This window comes from Alligator mississippiensis, chromosome 3, assembly GCF_030867095.1.
Source record: "Alligator mississippiensis isolate rAllMis1 chromosome 3, rAllMis1, whole genome shotgun sequence".
NCBI lineage: Eukaryota > Metazoa > Chordata > Crocodylia > Alligatoridae > Alligator > Alligator mississippiensis.
This window is the reverse complement of record NC_081826.1, coordinates 148304328-148324803: the sequence shown is the minus strand read 5'-3', so window position 1 is coordinate 148324803 and position 20476 is coordinate 148304328. Positions and strand designations below refer to the sequence as shown.

Genomic DNA, 20476 nt, shown 5'->3' with positions numbered 1-20476 from the left:
AAAGATAATGCAAGGACAGGAACCGGGAGCAGATGTCAGTGCATCCTCATGGTGGAAGAGCAGAAGATCCTTGCTGAAAGCTAAACTATGCTCAGGGTACTAGAACAAAGCTTAAATTGGCTAGACATGGATCACTGGGAAAAATAGCTTTTTTTTTTTTTTTTTTTTTAAGAAAAAAGGAAAAAGAACAAAAAAAACCCCCAAAACAAAACCCTAAGCCAGTCAGCTATCTGTTCCTGCACAAAGGTAACACAGAAGAGGTCCCACATTCACTGCAGCTAGGACACTGCTCCACTAAATCTATTTGGTTCCATAGACATGTCCTAGACCTGGTCTTACACCAGGTCCTCAATGTTTTTTAGACTTAAGCCCTCCAACTTCCCCCCCCGGAACTTTTTTGAATGTAGAGAACCCCGTTTCAAAAACGAATTTCTTTCTTTATTTTGCTGTGGAAAATTGGTAGAGTGATTCTCTCAGATAAACTACAGCAGGTCAGAATGATTTTGAGACCATGGATTCCTAGTTGAAATCTCACTAGGCAAGGTTCTTTGAGTAGAAGTGATATCTTTTATTAGACCAACCGAGTAGTTGGAAAGTTCTTAGTTGATATCTCTGGGTTTATTTCGTGAACCACGTGTAGGTGTTTGTACACCTAACAAGGCTAATATTGTGCAGCTCCCTTAAAAGGATCTCCCGGGAGCCTGGTTGACAATCACTACCATAAAGTAAAACCACTCTTACACTGGTGTTAAATATAGCTGGTTCCGTTTGAAGGGCCAGGTTGCTGTTTTTCCAGATTGGTTCAGGGGTTGCAAAGGCTTGACACACACAAAGCAGCCATCTGAAAGGGATGTGGTTTAGCTGAAGAGCTGTCAAAGGAGCACTGAACTAACGTAGCCTCAAAGGAGAAGAGAAGCCTTTAACCTATGAACTATGAAAGCTTTTTTTTTTTTTAAAATAAATTTTTCATGTTCCCAGCCAAATCAAGGCCAAATCTGTGAGTCAGTCCCGGCAAACATGTTCCACCCCCACCAGAGGCTTTAGATATTTCCAAAGTCTTTTAGCAGGCATCTTATGTGCAGGCCCAAGCCGGAGGCTCAGAGTTTGGATGTCACCGAGTGTCGCCTGCCCTCAGCCATAAGGCCGCAGGAGCAAGCTAGGAGGGAGCCTCCCATTTCCAGAAAACGGGCTTTAAGCCCCAACATCTCAGGGGATACTAAACCACGCCAGAAGCGGAGCACTTAAGGAAAACTGCCTCCGTGGACCCAGGCAGACAAGTTCTTTGTGTGAATCTGATATTTTTTATTAGACCAGCTTAAATAGTTGGCAAAAAAACCTTTTCTTAGCAAGCTTTCGGGTTTAAAACCCGTTGGTCAAACCCACGGTGTTTCCCCTGCCAGGTCAGACCTTGGGAAGCGCTGCAAGAAGAAGGGGCTCCTCCTCCCGGCGGACGCACGCGGCTCGCTGTCCCCGGGGCGCAGGTCCCATGACCCGTCCCGTCCGGACGGCAGGGCCCGCCGCGCCGAGGAAGCAGACAAGCCCCTCGCGCCACACCGGGCACTGGCAATCCTCCTCGCGAGACTCCTCTTGTTCCAGCGCGGCCCGGCACACGCCCCTCCTCTCTCCCGGGACTGCCCCACCCTCTGCTGCTGCGGGCAGGACAGCAGAAGCGCAACACCCCGCTCCCGCGTCCCAGCAGCCTGGGCAGGCACCGAGCCCCTTTTGTTCGCGGGGCGGGGCCTGCAGGCGGGCGCGCGCAGCTGCCGGCGCAGACTCCTCCCTTCCCGGCCGCTGGCGCAGGAGGAGGAGGAGTCCGCGCCATGGCTGCCGCCGCCGACGCCGCCGGCTGGAGCTACCGCGGGGGTCCGCGGGACGAGCAGAGCGCGCTGCTGGGTGAGTGCGGGCTCCCTGCGGGCGGCGCCACGTGCCGGACCCCGCGGGCGGGTGGGCAGGCGGGCTCGGGGCTGGCTCAGCGGGAGCAGCCCGGAGCCTCGCGGCCTCCTGGCGGCGTGGCCGCGGTGCAGAGGTGGAGGTGCTTGGGCGGGGGCACCCCGAGCCACCCTTGCTGCGTGCTCTTGGAGCCGGAGTCTCTCTCGCTCTGGCCCCTGCCTTAGGTTTCTTGCCCCGTTCACTGGTGAAACGCCCAAGAAATGTTCTCAGCCTCTGGCGGGCCTTGCGAGATCAAGTGTACGATCTCTTCCTCAGCCCCATCCCCCTTATGATAGTCCCTCCTGGGGCACTCTGGATTTCCCTTATGGCCCTGTCTTTCTCAGGCTTAACATTTTCTAATGAAGTGAACCTGCTCAAATGGGCTTCATGTAGCCGGGTCAAGTTCGAGGTGGCCGCATGTTTTATATGTCAAATGGGCTGCGTGTAGCAACATCAAGTTCAAATTGCCTGCATGTTTTATATGTAACTTTGTGTGCTTCCCTGCCTACCCCCGGTCCTCTACTATGTAGCCCCTCACTGGGGTCCTTTTGTATTTCCTTTGCTTTGAACTTTGCAACCTTAAACTTTAACATTTTCCATAAATTTTAATGCTTCCTAATAAAGTAAATATCTTCTCATGGTCCAGTGTAGGAAGTATCTGAAGTCCCAGACTAAAGAGTCTGGGACCAAGGATGTTTATCTGTAGTATCTAGGGGCAGGGGCTGCAGAACACCTTTTTTGGTTGGGGGGCCAAAGAAACCATTCCTCCCCCCATAGCTGTCACTGCTGATTTCTTACTTTATGTTTACACTAATGCATTTTTGCAACATTAGCTGTGGCGTACACACAGGCAATTTATGGAATGACATGTGTCAGTCGGAAACATCCCATCAGGCACAAATAAAGCAAAAGTATAGCTTGCTATTTAGCTAGCTATGCAGTTAAAAAAATAGCTATACAGTTTTAACCAGAACGATAATTGCACATTTGTTGGTTTTATAAATTAACGTGCTAAAAGTTGGTTGGGCCATGGCGCGGGTGGCCCACCCCATTCCGCAGCCTATGTCTGGGGGCATCCAAATCCCAAGACCTCTGGGCTTGGGCCTGCATAGGATGGCTGCCAATGGAGCTAGGAGTACCTGAAGTGCCAGGGTGAGAGGCTGGGATGGAGGACACTCGCTGGTTGTTGAGCAGCATACATGGTGTTTAGAATGATTGAGTTCTGCCTGCTCAATCAATATTTTTTTTGGAATGATCAAGTTCTGCTCAATCGATATGATTTGGAACTGATTTGGCTCATTTGACCTAGTACATGAAATATATTCTTAAATAACTAAATAAATAAAATGTAGACAAGCCCTCCCCCTCAACCCCCCCCCCCCCAGGCAAAATAATTGTCATGCCATAAAAATGACCACCCAGCTCTAAAAAGAGCCAACAGGTTGCACGGTTAGCACTTGAAAATGTATTGCAACTTTATAACTGGTTTCTAGCCAGCTTAAATTTGAACTGGCAGGGCTCTCTCTTCTTGTGTGATGCTACAGTTAGCAGAGCAAACAATACACTGGCATGCATCAATCAATGCACCTTAAGCAAAACTAAGGAAGTGATTCTCCCTCTCTACTCAGCATTGGTGAGACCACAGCTGGAGTAGTGCGTCCAGTTCTGAGTGCCATACTTCAAGAATGATGTGGAGAAGCTTGGGAGAATCCAGAGAAGAGCCACTCATATGAGGGAAGGCTGGGAGATATGGAACTGTTCAGCATGAAAAAGCAAAGGCTTCGGGGGGATTTGGTGACAGCTTACAAATATATCGGGTGAGCATCAGGGACTAGGCAAACAACTATTCCCCAAAGTGCCCCAGGAGAAAACTAGGACCAGCGGTCATGAACTCCTAGAAAAAGATTTCAGACTGGATTTAAGGAAAATCTACACAGTTGGTGTAACCAGACCCTTGAAATAGACTTCCAACGGGAGCAATGCAGGCACCTACCTTGGAGATCTTCAAAAGGAGACTGGACCTTGCTGGGGTTATTTGATCCCAGCAGTCTTTCCTGCCCAGAGCAGGGGGGTTTGGACCCAATGATCTCATGACGTCCCTTCCAGCCCTAAACTTCAGTGAATCTGCGTGGACAGGACTCACTCTGTTGCCACCAAGGGAGAGAGTAGGGTGGAAGGCAAAGCATTGGTGTGTCTAATAGCTAGAACCAGCTTGTTTCTCATGTTAGAGGTGGTGACTGGTACATCACACAGGCCTCCTGACATGAACCACTGTACAAGCAGTACTGGTTTGACTTTGGATGTGCGACAAATGTTATGCAATGGGATTTCAAGAAGAAAACAAGTTTTTAACTGTTAAACAAGAAACCCTCCAGCAATCCTGAGCTATGATCAGTAAAAGACACGTAAAACTAGAAGGTGGTTTGGTGGGCAGGTTGTCTGTCTTTAAGTCAGCTGTTCTCTGATATCAGCTTTGTTATGGCAGCAAGTGTTTGCAGCTTTTTCACTGACCTATGAAGCAGGGAAGCACCTGCTTGGGAGAGGTCCCTTTGAAGAGTCTTATGTGCAGAGATGAATGGAACAACATTTCCATAGTCTTTTAAGCATTGAGGAAATATATATGCTTTCAGCATCCAGAATACTAATTTAAATGGTGCAGCTCAAGAGATAGATGGTCTCATCTTTGATATTTATATGCCCCTCCCTCCCCCTCCATACACGCACACGCAGTTACGTTCTCTGTTGGTGCAAATAACAGTCTTCAAAGTCATGTTTGGTGATGTCCGTTACTGGTGTCTAGCCTCACAAGTGCTAATCTAAGGCATCTAACGCCTGAGGCAAAATCACTATTATCTCAGTTGTACAACAGTGATGTCAGGCTTCTTGCTCTGCTCTTACCGCTTCGTTACCTTGCAGTCCTGGAAAACTGATGGAAATAGTAGATAATATCCCCATGCAGATACTATTGCACAATAAAAGTTACGTTATTGCAAAAATAATCAGTGAGCTTCCAAAGCAGGGTAATTATTTGAAATAAAATTGCTTTTACTCTGGGACCACATTCACACAAGGAGCTATTTTCAAATATTTTGCTCTTCATTACCTCTTTTAGCTGGTCCTTTTCATGCATAAGCAAACCTTTAGAAGATGCCGCTATTTAGTGAGCAAAATAGACATAGAAGAGAAGAAAATAAATTCATGGGATTCTACTTCTGGTCAAGTTACTTATGATGATGTCTTCTGGAATTCATTAAGACTAAGCTTTATATAAGAGGGGTTGCCCAAGATTTTTATTCATAAGATTAAGATCTTTCCTGGCGTTGTTGTAAACATTTTTATTTTAAGAATGCTATTGCTGTTAAACCATTTCAAATGTTTTCTCCTTCCTAATCTATTACAGTTCATTTTTCAAATGGGAGACTGCAGAATTCTGAAGACATGAATTTCACATTGTACAAAAGCAAAGATACTACTAATCCCAGAAAGAAGCACAGGAGAATCCTGGTGAGTTTATTCATCGTTGTCCAAGCTATTTCTGTTCTGCAGTTGAGAAACAAACAGGCCCTCCTTTATAACCAGGTTTTTATGCTTGTAACCAAGGCTGTTTTTTGACAGGAGGTTATAGAAATATTTAAGGGGACACTGTCAAATTAAAACACTTACTTCTGTCTGACTTTTTAAATGTACTGTTGTTACAATGATAGCTCCTAAAATAATCAGACTTGAAAGAAATTCTATATAGATATACAGTATCTGGGTCTATGATAAACAAGAACACATTTTGGAAGAGACATGAAACCTTATGCTTTCAGTTTAAACCAATGCGTAGATATTTGGAATGAAGAAGAGCCCTAAAATGGGAAGTAGATTATCCCACCTATGAAACTGTGGGGTTTCCCCTGGAACATCTGATGTTGCCCATATATGGAGACAGGATATTGGATGAGAGTGGGATTGGGTCTTATCCAGTTGGATAATTCCAATGTTCCTTGTGGGAGGATACCCTTCCCTCCCTTTTAATCAGGTTTTTGTTTTTCGTGTGCCATTGTCAGTGGCTTCTTTCGTATGACAAAAACGGTTCTGTATCTTTATCTTTGGTACTTTGACGTTTTTGTCAATTCGGGAGCTCTTGGCCATCAGAGACATTACCAGGGATCACTGTGGAAGTGACTCTTGTCAGTCCCCTCAGAGTGGCTCTTGCATAGTGAGTTTTGGATCCCTGGTCATAGAATCATAGCAAATGAGGGTTGGAGGGGACCTCAGGAGGTCATCTAGTCCAACCCCCTGCTCAGAGCAGGACCACCCCCAACCTGATCATCCCAGCCAAGGCTTTGCCTAGCTGGGTCTTAAAAACCTCCAAAGTTGGAGATTCCACCACCTCTCTGGGTAACCTGCTCCAGTCCTTTACAACCCCCCTCGTGAAAAAGTTCTTCATAATATCTAACCTAAACTCCCTTGCTGCAACTTGAGAACATTGCTCCTTGTTCTGTCATCTGCCACCTCTGAGAGCAGTCTAGCTCCATCCTCTTTGTAACAACCCTTCAGGGAGCTGAAGGCTGTTATTAAATCCCCCCTTAGTCATCTTTTCTCCAGATTAAATAAGGCTAAAATAGAATCTCCATGGAAAGCCATAATTTCTGATAAAATTGGGCCCAGTTGTATGCTTCTGCTCTTGAAGGTCTGACAGAGAATCAGGCTTAGTTTAGTTGGGGCTTCTTGTTTGTTTTTCATACAGAACCAGGATTAAGAGAGCCATTAAAAACAGCTCTTAAAAATCTAAATGTGAAACACCCTGCATTTGCAGAGCAATAGAGGCATCCACAGTAGCTGAAACAACTTTAATGAACTTTTTAAAACAACAGCTAGATTTCAAATGAGTGTCCATTTAAAGAAGAAAATAGGCAATAAAACCCTTCGATGTATTAAAAGCAAACTCAACCTCTAAAACAGTGATTCTTAACCAGAGTGCCATGGCACCCTGGAGTGCCATGAGATCCTTTTAAGGATGCTACGCCAATCCTGCTGTACTTCTCTTTCCAGGATATAGTGCTGGGTTAAGCCTGGAAGTGGCTGCAGCATAAATCAGTGCAGTTCTGAAGACAGGATTCTGCCTGTCTCTTTAGGACCCAATGCAGGAATTGCACTTGATATTCTTTCCTTCAGATACCAGGCTGAAGCTGCAATTGAAGGTTGAGAGTCAGGCAGGAGCTCTTGGCTAGGAGAGCCAAGCTGAACCTTTCTCCCCTGGTCCCTGGGAAAGGCAGCAGATTCCACTCCAGGTGGTTCTTCTCAAAGTGAATCTTGAACAGGGCCCATGGCAAGCCAGTGGGAACTGCTATGAAGCTGTGCTGCACCGCACTGCACTGCACTGTACCACACCTCATGGGCTGGACCCTTTCTGTAGTAGGGACCCATGTGCCCTACAAAGGCGCCTCTCCCTGTAGGACAGAACCTCCCCTCTCCCCATTTTATAGGGCTGCTTTTTTTTTTTCCTCCCACCCTTTCTCTCCTCTCATTTTTTAGGCAATATGCTGAAAATGAGCAGTTTGCACCATGCTGGACAAATTTGTGGTTTTATTGTGAATCTTACAACATATGATATTTTGCACAAAGCCTTTGTTCCTTGAAGGAATCTTATTTTCCATGGAAGAGTCCGAGTTCTGTACCTCACACTTAAACCCCTGAGTGCCATTTCACACTTTCATTGTGTTGTAGAATCTGACCCTTAATCTCATTATATTGCTTCAGGGATAAATACATTGAAGTTTTAAGGTGTTAAGACCTCATGGTGACAGGAGCTGTAATAGTATCTTTCTACAGCACTGATTCTCAAATGGAGTCCAACCATACATGTGTGTCAGAGCAGTTATAATATTATCGTTATTCCTGCATGTTTTTTCCAGTTTGTTTAAAAATTCATTTCCAGTTAGGTTATTTTTTACACACTTTAATGCATACATTTTTTTTTTTTAAATGGGGTGCCACTAACTTAAGAAAAGTTATATATGTATGCCATGAGCCTAAGAAGGCTGAGAACCACTGCCCTAAAATAAAACCCTGCCACTCAGGGCTGCAAGATTGTTTGTTTTTAGCAATAGGTATAGGACTGAATGGACAAAAAGGTGGGGGCAGAAATTTACGTGGAAAATTTGGAGTGATGGGGTAGGTGAAGGCTTTGTGTGAACCTTTGAGTAAGCTGTCTGCATGTCCCTTGTTAATATGGTTCACACATTGAGGCTTGAAACTTCCCTGCTCCATAAAGTGTACATGTGGAGTCTAGTATACAAAGCCACAAGATGTCAGTGTAATCATAAGAAGCAGCACTGAACATCAGACTTCTGACCGGTATTAGAGCATAATATTCTTGTGTTAAAGCTCAGAAACAGATGCATGAATAGAATGAAACTCCATACTTTTGCTAGTTCAATATTTTGTGTAGACTATGCAGTTTAGCTACAGTTTTTAAAATTGAATTTAAGAGACACAATAGATAAATTACAAAATGAAATTATTGTTGATTATATGCTTATACCAATTAGGATCAAATGTTCGCTAATTCAATATACTTCAGTTTTGAATTGCCTTGGACTGTATATTAAAAATGAAATATTTATATATAAGAATGGAAAATTAGATGTGTGCAGTTAGGGATTCTTAAAGTAACAGTGATTCAGCCTATAAATATTGGGGTGAATGTTTAGTAATAATAGTTTTTTTAAACAATTTCTTACTGAGCCATACAGGTTATAACGATTGCAAAAATACATGGAATTTTTTTTTAATTTATGTACTCTCACGTTTCAATATTGCAATCTTTGTTTTGATTAAATTGTCTTATGCAAAAGCTTTCTTTTGTGTTGATTTTAATGGAATGAGAAACAAGTTATACCAGAAAAGGAAAAGCTTTAGCTGTGTTACTGTGGAGTTACACAGCCTTGTATAGGTATTCAACTCAGTGGTTCTATAAATGATTCCGTCAAAAACTTGATAGAAATTTTATACTGTGGATTGACAAATATATATATATTTAAATCTAACCCCTAAGTCTGTGAGTTGCTGGATGTGGATAAATTGCAACCAGTTTGCAGAGCTGGTGTCTTAAATGATAGTTTTGAAGTTCAACCAGTTTATGATTCTGATGGGCACATGGAGAGGTTTATTTTATTAAGAATGTGTCCGGGTCTGTGTATGTGCATGTGCACATTGAAACTTATGTTGTGGCTTGCATTATTACATTGCCATATTGATTTTACTGTCGTTCCTGTTTCCCCAAAAGTACACCTTTGGGCTGAGATGGGAGCCACAATTTTCTGTCCAGGAAAAGAATTAGTTTTCAAGACGTTTTGAAAAATTGTACTGGAAGGCTATGTACAACTAGAGCTTTGGCAATAACACATCAAATTAATACCAAGGGGGATTATGTTTAAAAAATATATTTATCCTAATTAGTTACAGTTTTACTACTACAAACCATGCCTTCCAAGACATGAGAACCTAGGTGTCTTACTATGATTTACCTTACTGAGATGCCAAAGTTCATTATGACAATAAATGTGCTCAGAATTTAACCCAAATACTAACTTGACCTATGAAGGCAATAATTCCCATATAACATTTGCCTTCCTTTCAGGTTTTTAGATTGCTAGATTATAAGGCTAGGTTTTGATTAGTTAGTCCAGTGGTACTCAGCTTTTTTAGACTCAAGGCACAACATCCATAACTTTTCTAATTTTAGCAGCACCACAGGTAAAATGTTAATTCATGATGGTGCTTACTTCCTCACACCTCGCATCACCCTTAGAAGTATCTCACAGCACACCAAGTTTAAAACTACTTAAAAAAAATTCAACAGCATTAGCTATTGTATTATTGCCATTGGAATATTCACGTTGAGAACTGACAACCTTCAGAATTTGTTTTTGGCATAATGAAATCCTGCCACAATGCATAGGATGGATTAAAATGGCCCTGCAGTGGACTGTGTGGTCCTGTGAAGATGTTAAGTCAACCTAAACAATTCTTTATAATAGCATAACTAAATATTAGCTGACTTGGTCAATTGTCTCTTATGACCAACATCACAAACTGAATATTGCTTTGATACATTTCTACAATCGCATTAAAAAAGAAACAAATCCTTTAGTCAAAAAGAAAAGAAAAGCCAGCAGAAATCACTGCAGCAGTTAACTTTCTTCTAATTCAGGGCTGTTCAACTCATGGTCTACAAGGAGTTAATTTACAGCCTACAGTCTCCTACCTGTCCCTCATTCCCCTCCATCACTCTGATTGTAGCAGCTAGAGTTGCTGCAGCGTGGGCTCCCTCTACCTCCTCTGGTTTCTCCTTCCTGTACCAGCTATAGAGGGCAAGGTAGTGCAGCACAGTCTATAGTGTCCAGGGGAGTCTGCGGCTGCAGTGCCTTCACAGCATGCTGCGGCTGGAGAGTCCATGACCAGTGAGCTGGGGTGCCTGTGTTGCCTGTGGCCCCTTGGTGCAGCCCACACAGAATGTGGCCCCTGGCTGCTTAGAAGTTGGACAACCCTGTTCTAATTCAAGCGGAGTCAACAATGTCTTCACTAGTTCAGCACTGAAAGTGAGTCATAAACAAGAGGAGGCATATAAAAAGTATCTAGCATTAACAAACATTTGCTTTCACATTGTTTAAGAACTCCAGGATAGTAGTTGCCTCCGCCCTGGACCTGATATATGCCTGAGTTGGGTGAGGAAGGCTCCAGGAGCATGGGAAGAGTAGGGGAAGGGAGGTGCTGGGCTCAAAAGCACAGATGTATGCCTTCCCACCCACCTGGAGCAAAGTGTACTTTTCAGAGCTCAGTGGTGACCAGCATGTGGGCAGGGTAGGGCAGCAGCACAAGCAGGAGTCCTCCAGAAGAGCACCTATGGGCACTGCTTGTCTTCAGGATGCTGGGGCAGGCATAGGGTGCCAGGTAGGGGGAGAGCAAGCAGTTACCTCCTCACATAGGGGCTGTACACCCTTAAAAGGAACACCCTTCAAAGGATCTCACAACGTTCTGGTTGAGAATTACTGAGTTAGTCTGACCTCCTGTACCGTGCTGGTCGTAAGACTTTCTTGAATTAATTCTTACTTGAACAGCATCTTATCTACTAAGAAAAAAACATTCAATCTTAATTTATAACTTGCCAGTTATTGAAAATCCACTATAATCCTTGGTAAATTGAAGGCAATTCATCATTGGAACACATCTTATGGTGTAGAGAGAACTCTTTCAGCCTTAGGAGACATTTATTCTTTTTTCCTTTTTTCTTTTCTTTTTCTTTTAAAAGATGTTATTTGGGAAATGACTATACGATTGATGAAGAAGTTTCCCTAAAAGTTGACAGGTTATAAATTTACCCTGTTCACACGGAACAAATCTGGCACCAAAGAAAAACAGGACTTAATAGCTTGGCAAAAAGCTTAGTCCCTGAGAAGAATTATTGCTGAGAGTAGTCTTTCACTAAAGCTCTTTTTTTTCCCTGCATTTTAGACTTCAGAGACCGAAAGGCTTTCTTACGTGGGAAACAACTTTGGCACGAGCGCCTTGAAATGTAACTCCCTGTGCAAGTATGTGCTGCAGGTTGGGGAAGCTGTTGTTCTGCTTAGTTGAGATGTTTGTCTTACCCTTTTCAGAATTTCAGTTAATTTTTGGAAATCTTGTTCCACATAAGAGTCGAGCATGTTTGAGCCTGTACTGTTCTCAAACTGTGTGTGCACAGTAAAAGAAAACATGTGAGTGACCCTACTGAGATGTGAGTGGCTCTTGCAGCATCCAGCAATAATGCCAGTAGTTTTATAAATACTGTACTCAAGTCTTGCTTGATTTAGGAACAGTAAGAGAATGTCTGGTTTTCACACAGATGTTTAGAATAGGTATATACATGAATGGTCAGTGTGAAATAATCCTATCCAGATGGAGCCAAGAACTGTGAAATGTATCTGTTCTAACCTGCACATTTACCTTCTCATGAACACTAGATGAAGTGATATGTGCTCATCCAAAATGAAAAATGGTCCCTAAGAGACAATATCAGGTCAAACTTGATGCGAGTTGGCTATCCAGATCCCTTGAGTAGCTACTGAAATCCTGCCATGGAAGAGGGGTATAATTTTTGCTCTGTTAATGAAATTGATTCTGAATGATTTGATTTAAAAAAAAGTAAATTAAACTTGTTTTAAGGTAGATAGATGAAGTATCCACCTGTGGGGTCCACAGCTCAAATCTTGAAGGTAAATTTTTGTTGTAGACTGTTTATAAAGATTTAGTTTGATTATGAGCTAAATTTGGGGGCCAAATCTGATTTGCCTTTTCCCTTTAAATTTGCCAATTAATCTATTTGAGTCCTGTTTTCATCTGTGCACCTCACATTGATTACTGATTTCAAGCCACCTAACAACTGAAGTATTGTAGCAGGGGGGAAAGCAAACACATAAAGCAGAGGGGAACAATTATGTTAGGTTTTTGTTTTGAGTCATGCAAGGTAAGATGGGGCAGAAGACGCTGTTTTAAAGTTTAATCTCTCGATGTAATTTGGCTCTGAACTATTTGATTAAAATAAACTAACACTTTTTCTACTGTTAATTTTTTAAGTAGGAAAGTCCCAACTAAAATGGTCTAAAAGGTTAAAGAGATTACATGCTGGTCATGTATTTTTGTTCTTCTCTTTCTCAAAGCTAATGACTAGAGATCTGACTTTAATTTTGACAGCACTTAATTTAAGATACCATGGTTGCATCAAGACTCTAAGGACAGTTTTATACTTTGTCTAGAGAATTAAACTCAGAACCAATTAGTCTAATGAACATTTATGCTACAGATATCAATGATATGCCATTCTTATAGTGATTTAGGGCCCCTTCTCTGAACACTCGGATCACTTTGTATGATTAAGAGACAGTTTTAATGACTTAATTGATCCGTGGATGAGTCACTGGAGGGCCCTAGACATGTGCCTGGTTAATGTGAGAATAACTCTTGAAGCAGAAGGGATAGAAAGTTGGCTTTCTGAGGCTCCACAGTACATAGGGCTCAGGTTGTTAATTTGCCCATTCTTTCTGACCTTCTGTCATTATGTTTAAGGTCTTCAGACTCTTCCATTCTTAATTCTTGGTCTTCACTGTCTTCTGAGAGTTAAATTTTCCTTGCAATCCTATGATAGAATTACCTCTGTAATTCTTCTAGCAGCTAGCAGCCCAAGTGTGTCCTTGGAACAGCCTTCTGAATGTTATTAGTGAGCAGCTAGTATTTTTGTTCTTTTTAGTCCTTGGCTAAACTCTGCAAGAACCCCCTTAATTTGATTTAAAGACAGATTATACTGATTCTACTTAACTCATTAAGACGCAGAGAGGAACTACAAGGATGGTCAGGGGAGTGGAAATCCTATGCAAGAGAAGATTAACAAAGCTTGGGTTGTTTAGCCTTGGATAGGATAGCTATGGATAGGTTTGCTATCCATAAATACACCAGTAACTAAACATTAGGAAGGAAAGTGGAGCTATTTAAGGTAAAGGACAATTTTGGAACAAGAATAAATAGGTATAAAATAGTGAATTAATGTAGTCATAAAATTAGAAGGAGTATTCTATCAAAGCAGTGGGGCTCTGGAATTAACTCCCAGCCAGAGTAATTAGTGGGATAAAACAGCTGCATTTAAGATGGTTTGTGAAAGGAATTATATGATGTAGTACATGTAGTAGCAAGGGACTGGACTCAAACTGAAGTTCAAATAGGACTCAATCTATCTGAATTTACAGCTGCAGCTGAACTATTATTTTGAAATGTACAGAGTTCATCCCCCGACCCCCACATACATAAGTGGCTAGTGTTACGCTGTAGTCATGCATCATCTCCCCAAAACTAGTTTCAGTCTAAAAAGTAACCCAGAGAGGAGCAAATCCCAAGTCATATGGAGAGGAGCAACTGTATACTTCCTGTATGTCATCAAATCAGTGGTCTCTTAGCTGGAGAAGGAGGAGTCCATCAGAAGACACTTGTAGCTCACATTTTGCCAAGCTGTGGAGGTCTGGTCAGAAGTGGATTGATATATCACTGTCTCAGGAGAGAACGGGAGGAAGGACCCCGAATAAGAAAAGAAAGTTATGGGGAACAGAATAAACAAGAGGGAGAGGGAACAAACGTAAAAGTTAAAACAAGAAAAAACTGTTTACCTACAGCAGGAGCTGCAGCGCAGCGGGAACAAGAAGAGAAGCCCATGTGGCTCGTTATCCGCGTCTTTATCCAGCTGAGGCTGGTCGAAGACATCACCAGCAATCACCGGCCAGCGGGGATAAAAATGGCTGACGGCGGAAGAATGGAGAGAGGGAGAACGGACCGGAGGAGCGTGTGGCCGCAGGACCCGCTCCGGGAATCCTTCAGGAGGGAAGGAGCACTGGACGAGGAGCCAGAGGAGCTCCTGATGCTGGCCTTGGCAGCGGCGGCAGGGAACAGGTCGTCAGCGCTGGAGACAAGCCAGAAGCAGCCCCTGCAATCTGCAAAGGCAGGAGCAACTGGGGGAGCAGAGAAGGGCATACGAAGACCCACAACATAGCAAGCGGGAGTATTGGGAACAGTTGGGAGGAGGAGGAAGTAGCCCCGTTGGGAAGGTCCTGGCAGGAGCAACAGGAAGGGCTACGGAAAAGCAGGGCACCTACCCTGAACACAGAAAGTAGCCAGCCATACACAGAGGAACCACGAGACACCCGGATGGGGACGCTCCAGAAGGGAGAGAAGTGGGGCAGCACAGGGCTTTCAGAAAGAGCTGAAAAGAGGGAAAGGACAACCCGAGCAGGAGGCTACGGGTATAGGATCCAATCAGGGGTCATACCCTAGTTAGACCGGAGGGAACTAGATACCCAGTACCTGATCGTAAGGGACCAGGTTCCCAGCAAAACGGTAGACGTGTTGTCTTGTGGTTTTCTTTTGTGTTTTTCTTTTGTGTTTCCCCATGTGAAGGGGTTGAGAGGCAGGATGGGCTTATGTAAATAGAGTAATTGGTGCAGGGCCTGTAGGGCTTTTCATTGTGATTCAGTCCTGAGGGCAGGAGCTCATTCTAGGTGAGCTTCCACGACCGGGACCTCCAATCATAGAACGCCCATGACAGAGTAAGTGAATCAGCCTCCGGAGCTGATACTCAGGACGGGAAGAAACCTGAGAGGCCCCACAGCTACAGAAGAAGGGGGACGTAGCCCAGGAAGATTGAGCGATCCATCGAGGTGGCGTACGGTTGGGGTGTAGGGGTGGCGGAGTCCCGCAAGTGACCATCGGGCAGACTGTGTGCCGCAGAAGGACCCTGTGTAGTCAACTCCCCCACTGGGAACATTCAAAGTCGTGGCAGGTGAGATAGGGGAAGACTACTCCAGGAGTGAACAGGTACTCAGCAGTTTACGGGAGTCTGCAAGGCGTACGCCACCCATTGCCCGGACCAAGGCTGCATGTGACCGGATGTTCGAGGCCCAGCGGTCACAATCACTGAATCCATGAATCACCTTATCTTATCTCCTCTGAAATTGAGCTGTGAAGGAAGGTAGCTCTGAATCTCTTTAAAAGAAATGACAAGGTCCTGGAACTCCTTAAACTCCTGGAGTCCGTTTCTGGGAAGCTGCCAGGCGTAGAGGCAAAGATGCATTTTTAATTGGAGAATAAACCATGTTGAATTTCTGCTCCAAGAACCAAAGGAAACTGCAGAAGAGCTGCCCAACTTGTGATATAATTGAAACAAAAAAATCTGTGTTTGAGAACTAGGGTTTTAAATGTCACTGTCCTTGAAATACTGAATGTGGCTGGTCCTGACCCCCAGCAGCCTTAGAAAAACTTCATCCATGGACTCCCAAAGTGAAGGGCTGTGCATACAGGGGTTGCTTTTAGAGAAATCATTGAGGTCCTTATAGGCAAAGCAAAGGAAGAGTAGAATGGAAGCTGGCACTTTGGCATCTAGACACCCTTTCTGCGTGCTTCAGAGTTCATTTTAATGCCTTAGTTTTAACTCACAAGTATAAAAATAAAGCTTTCAATGCAACTTTTATAGATCTTCGTACTGTGACCGTCTAGGTGTTTGTAGGCATTGGAAAATTGGTCTTTGCAGAGCAGTTTAGCGGTAACAGTGGTCCATGCAAAGTACTGAGCCATATAATCTTAATAATATATTTCACTTATGCTGAATCATTTCCCACAGGTACTTTGTTGGTGTGCTAGACAAGGACTCTGGACAGATGGAAGTTTATAATGCAGAATTGTTCAATATGCAGCCACTGTTGTCAGGTGGGTGGAAAAGACTACACCGAGTCCTGTGAAGTACCTCTATACTTGGTGTACATTGCACTTAGCTAGGGGCCTGTTTTTGAATGTGACCGTTTCTCCACATTCTAAGTGTCCAACGTTACATGCGTCCTTCTTGGTTCCTTGGTTATGTTATATAGGACAAAAAAGAGCATATTGATTTTCTTAAGGCCATATTTTTGGAATAAGTGCCCACAATACACTTATTTCCAGTACATTAATGAAGTAAGTACAGCGTGGAAAGACACAGAGTGGTAAATGGGACAACTATAGCTATGAAGTGATACTTTGAAAGGAGGTTAAAAGGCTGGGAGATAGAAGCATTTACATCAGTAGCAACCTGTGAGCTTGTTTCTGTCCTAAGAAAACTAGTGATGATGTCCTCTGCTTAGTATGGAGGACTATGTTGTCAGCATTCTGGGTAATAATATAACCCTTGGACAGAGAAGTTCTTCAGTAGGAAACAAGAGGAGAATGTTCTTTATCCTCAGTGAATTGTTTCCTTTGTGCCCTCATTTGCTATCATGTCAAGCATGAGAAATTGAGAACTAGTTTGCTAAGTTTTAATGTAACATAAATATAACAGTATGATTGCTGAATTCATAAATGTTACTGACTGACCCAGTTAGACCCATGTACTAATTTTTGTTCTTTTGTAGATGATGTAATAGAAGATGACCTATCAGATTATCAAAGTAAATCCTACAGAGAGAAGGTAGAAGTTGAAACCCAGTCTTTTTCTAACATAATTACCCAGCTAATCATGGTAAATTATATTTGCCTGGGATTGAGGTGTTCAGTTTTGTCATTAATGGGTGTAAGTTATCATTTTAACCTATGCTGAAGTTCAGCAGTTCTTATGAAGAGACATAATAGAATATCTTTATCTTTATTTTAGGTATGGCTCCTGTCTAGTGGTTTTAGCGTGTACAGGACAAGCCACCAACAGATTGGGCTCCATGGGCAGATCAGATTTTGAAATGGGGGGTGCAGATTGTGTAGTGCACTATCGCATATGTCATAACATATATTTTTTTCCAGTTAAGAGATGCTAGAAGATATATTAATATGCTAGGGGCCCAGCAGTATATTATTCAGTTTAAGATCAAAGTAAAACCAAATACAATTTTATTGAAATGGTCACTGATTATAAATTAAGTTAAAAACACAATAAACTAGGCAAAATAGTCAAAATATGTTATTTTATTATTCCTGTAGTCAAGACAGTGAAATGTACATCTCTTATTCAGACTTGTAAAATAAAATCTAGCCTTGTTGAGCATCTTTACAGTGCATCCAGCACTGTCAGTCATTTCCACACCTGCATTAATGTTCTCCTAAGTAAATATTACCACACCTGAGTTTGTTTCCAACTGGAACTAAAAACAGTCTGAAGGGCTGTTTAAAAGAAGAGAGAGATTGCCAGGAATGGCTAACAGACAGCAAATTGCAGAATATTGTGATTAACGGAACATCATGACCATTAAAAAGGAGAGTGGGTCATTAACACCTGTGGAGAGAAGAGAGATTAATAGGAATCAGGTGGAGTATAATGAGCCATAAAGTCAATTGACTGCCTCAGTACTGCCTGAATAGAAATGCTACTGCCACTGCTGGCAGTTGGTTTAAGCTTTTTGGTGAAGCAGGAATCAAAGGGCAGGGGTGGGGGGCATTGACTACATTAGTGCGTGCACCCCTTCACCCCCTTCTCCCCCCCATCCACTCCTGTTAGGCTCTGTCCACAAATTGATACCTAGAAAATAGCAAGCTGGTTTGGTTCTTTGCCTCAGCAAAACATAGCTATAATTGTCATCTGAATTTAACATTTTAACATTTCCACTCTAGCATAAATTTACATGTCTAACTTGTGGTGTGTAATCTCAGAGATAATGGGACTTCTCACAGTGCATGTTGAGGAAAAGCACTTTTCCCCAAAGAAGACTCTTTGCAAACATAGCAAACTGCTGCAATATTGGAAATAATAAATATTAAAACCCTCATGCATGTGCACAGCTGAAAAATGGTTTGGAGCTTAATAACAAGGAGCATTAGCTCATCCACTGTGTTGTGTATTTGGTTAGTTTAATGTTAGTGTAGGAAATCCCTGTTTACATGTCTAATCTGCCATTTCATTAGATAATGGCCTGCTTAATCTGGGCTGTTGGCCATGGTCCTGCAACCAGCTCCAACCAGTGGTTTTTCATCCGATCAAAATGTATGGGCTTCTGTAGTTTTGCTAACCTGGGGCTGGTTATGAAATGACATATTTGCAGGGTATTGTTCAGATTTTCTAGAGTGTGGGCAGTGTGGGAGTTGTCTACTCACAAGATATTGTATGTCCTAAACTCATTTTTATTAACTTATTTCTACCCCATGATAGTGATTACTCTTTTTTAATATAGCTAATCAATATATTTCTTTTCTGGTTGATCTTTATATGATGATTTAAAGCTGAATTTATTTACTTATAACTTTGACTGTGAAATGTATTTCATTTCAAGAGAGGAAGAGGGTGAACTTTCTTTTATACTGGGTGGGCAAAATATGGTCCATGGGCTGAATCCGGCCTGCCAACAGATTTGATCTGGCTCATGAGAGGATGTCCACCATTTAACTAGATCTAGCTCTTGGGCTGCTGGTGGTTCCAGCCTCCGCATGGTGCCAGGCAGGTAGAACTGCTTCCACCCAGCAGCATCAAGCATCAGTTGTGGACCCAGGCGGAGCTTCTGCCCCAGCCAATGGGCAGCAGGGTCAGCTGTGGACACCGCAGGCAGGATTGGGAGCCCAGACACAGAACCTGCTAGTTGTATCCACAACTGACCCACCACCATCCTGGGGCAGTGGAGAGAGAGAGAGAGAGAGAGAGAGTGAGGAGCGAGAAGAGAGAACATGATGGGGAGAGAAGAGAAGTGTGGGGAGTAGACAGACAGGAGAGAGTGGGGAGGAGAGAGAGAGGAGAAAGGTGGGGAGAGAGGGGAGAGACTGGGGAGGGGGAACAGAGGAGAGAGAGAAGAGAAAGGGGAAGGGGGGAGGAAATGAGAGGACAGACAAAGCAAGTTACAAGTCTTCAACATGCGTTTAGTGTCCTTCCAGCTGAAATAATTGACCACCCCTTGGCAACTTCTCCAGTTCAGGATATGTTTTCCCTAAGGTTCCCGCCAAAGCTTTCCAAAGGGTGTGCCTTCTTTTCTCGGCACAATAATTTGCATTTCTTTCTCATACAGGTGGATTCATGCATTGAAGCTTTTGGTTCCAACAAGCAAAAACGAGCCCTGAACTCTCGAAGAATGAACCAAGTTGGCAATGAGACTTTAAATATGGCTGTAACTAGAGCAGCAGAAAACATCATTGGTGCAAAGGGTGTAGCTAGTAAGTAATGAGAATAATAGAGAAAAATCTTTGAAGACTTTATGATTCGATGCATCTTTCTTTCCCCCTATCTCCTATGAGAGTATGCTGACCCCAGGTACTGGAGGAAGAAGGCAGGCTTGTCAGGAGTATGAAATGTGTCAGACGTTGGCAATCTTTTGGAGCCACGGGCTGTCTTAACAGAGCTAAGTCCAAAGGCAGGCCAACACAGTCATAAGTGCTACCACTGCTCTCAGTGATGCAGCCTTGCTTTCCCTCCTAGCTGTGCGAACCTCTCCAGAAATGCCATGGACATCCCCTGTCTCCAAATTGTCAAAGAGGTCCCAGTTTCACAGGCTGGATCAGTAACAAGGGAGGATCAGTGAAAGTGTGGGTCTGTTACTGAATGGGGAAAATAACTTAGTGACAGAGGATGTAGAAAAGGCTGAAGTACTGGATGCCTTTTTCACCTTAGTCTTCTGGCAACAGAACAGGTTTGGGACTATTTAGGAAACCTGGACATATACAAGTCCATGGGGCCAGATGGCATGCACCGAAAGGAGTTGGCCGATGTGATTGCACTGGCCATCACCTTTAAAAACTCATGGCAATTAGGAGAGGTCCCAGATGATTTGAAAAGAGCAAATATAGTGCTTGTATTTAAGAAAGGAAAAAAAGGAGGATCCAGAGAACTACAGACCTGTCAGCCTCACCTCAGTTGCTGGAAAAGTCATGGAGCAGGTCCTCAAAGAATCCATTTCTAAGCACTTGGAGGAGAAGTCAGCATGGATTCACCAAGGGCAAGTCATGCCTGACCAACCTGATTGCCTTCTATGATGAGATGACTGGCTCTGGATGTGGGGAGAACAGTAGATGTGGTGTACCTTGACTTTAACAAGGCTTTTGATAT

At 43.2% G+C, this 20476-nt stretch overlaps 1 protein-coding gene across 3 annotated transcripts in view; it reads left to right on the top strand.

The window, feature by feature from the left end:
• The first annotated feature begins 1782 nt into the window (after positions 1–1782).
• The window catches only part of POLR1E (RNA polymerase I subunit E), a 31146-nt gene continuing 12452 nt past the window's right edge, over positions 1783–20476 (top strand). Inside the window, exons 1-7 of one of the 3 annotated variants that reach the window (XM_059724511.1) lie at positions 1804–1893; positions 3558–3746; positions 5330–5433; positions 11434–11510; positions 16115–16200; positions 16878–16933; positions 19443–19587. In XM_059724511.1, the coding sequence (XP_059580494.1) occupies positions 5368–5433; positions 11434–11510; positions 16115–16200; positions 16878–16933; positions 19443–19587 (430 nt within the window). In that variant the 5' untranslated portion in view covers positions 1804–1893; positions 3558–3746; positions 5330–5367. Of the gene's footprint in view, positions 1894–3557; positions 3747–5329; positions 5434–11433; positions 11511–16114; positions 16201–16877; positions 16934–19442; positions 19588–20476 lie in introns of all 3 variants that reach the window. The other 2 variants (XM_006272083.4, XM_019490746.2) reach the window with 2 other exon arrangements.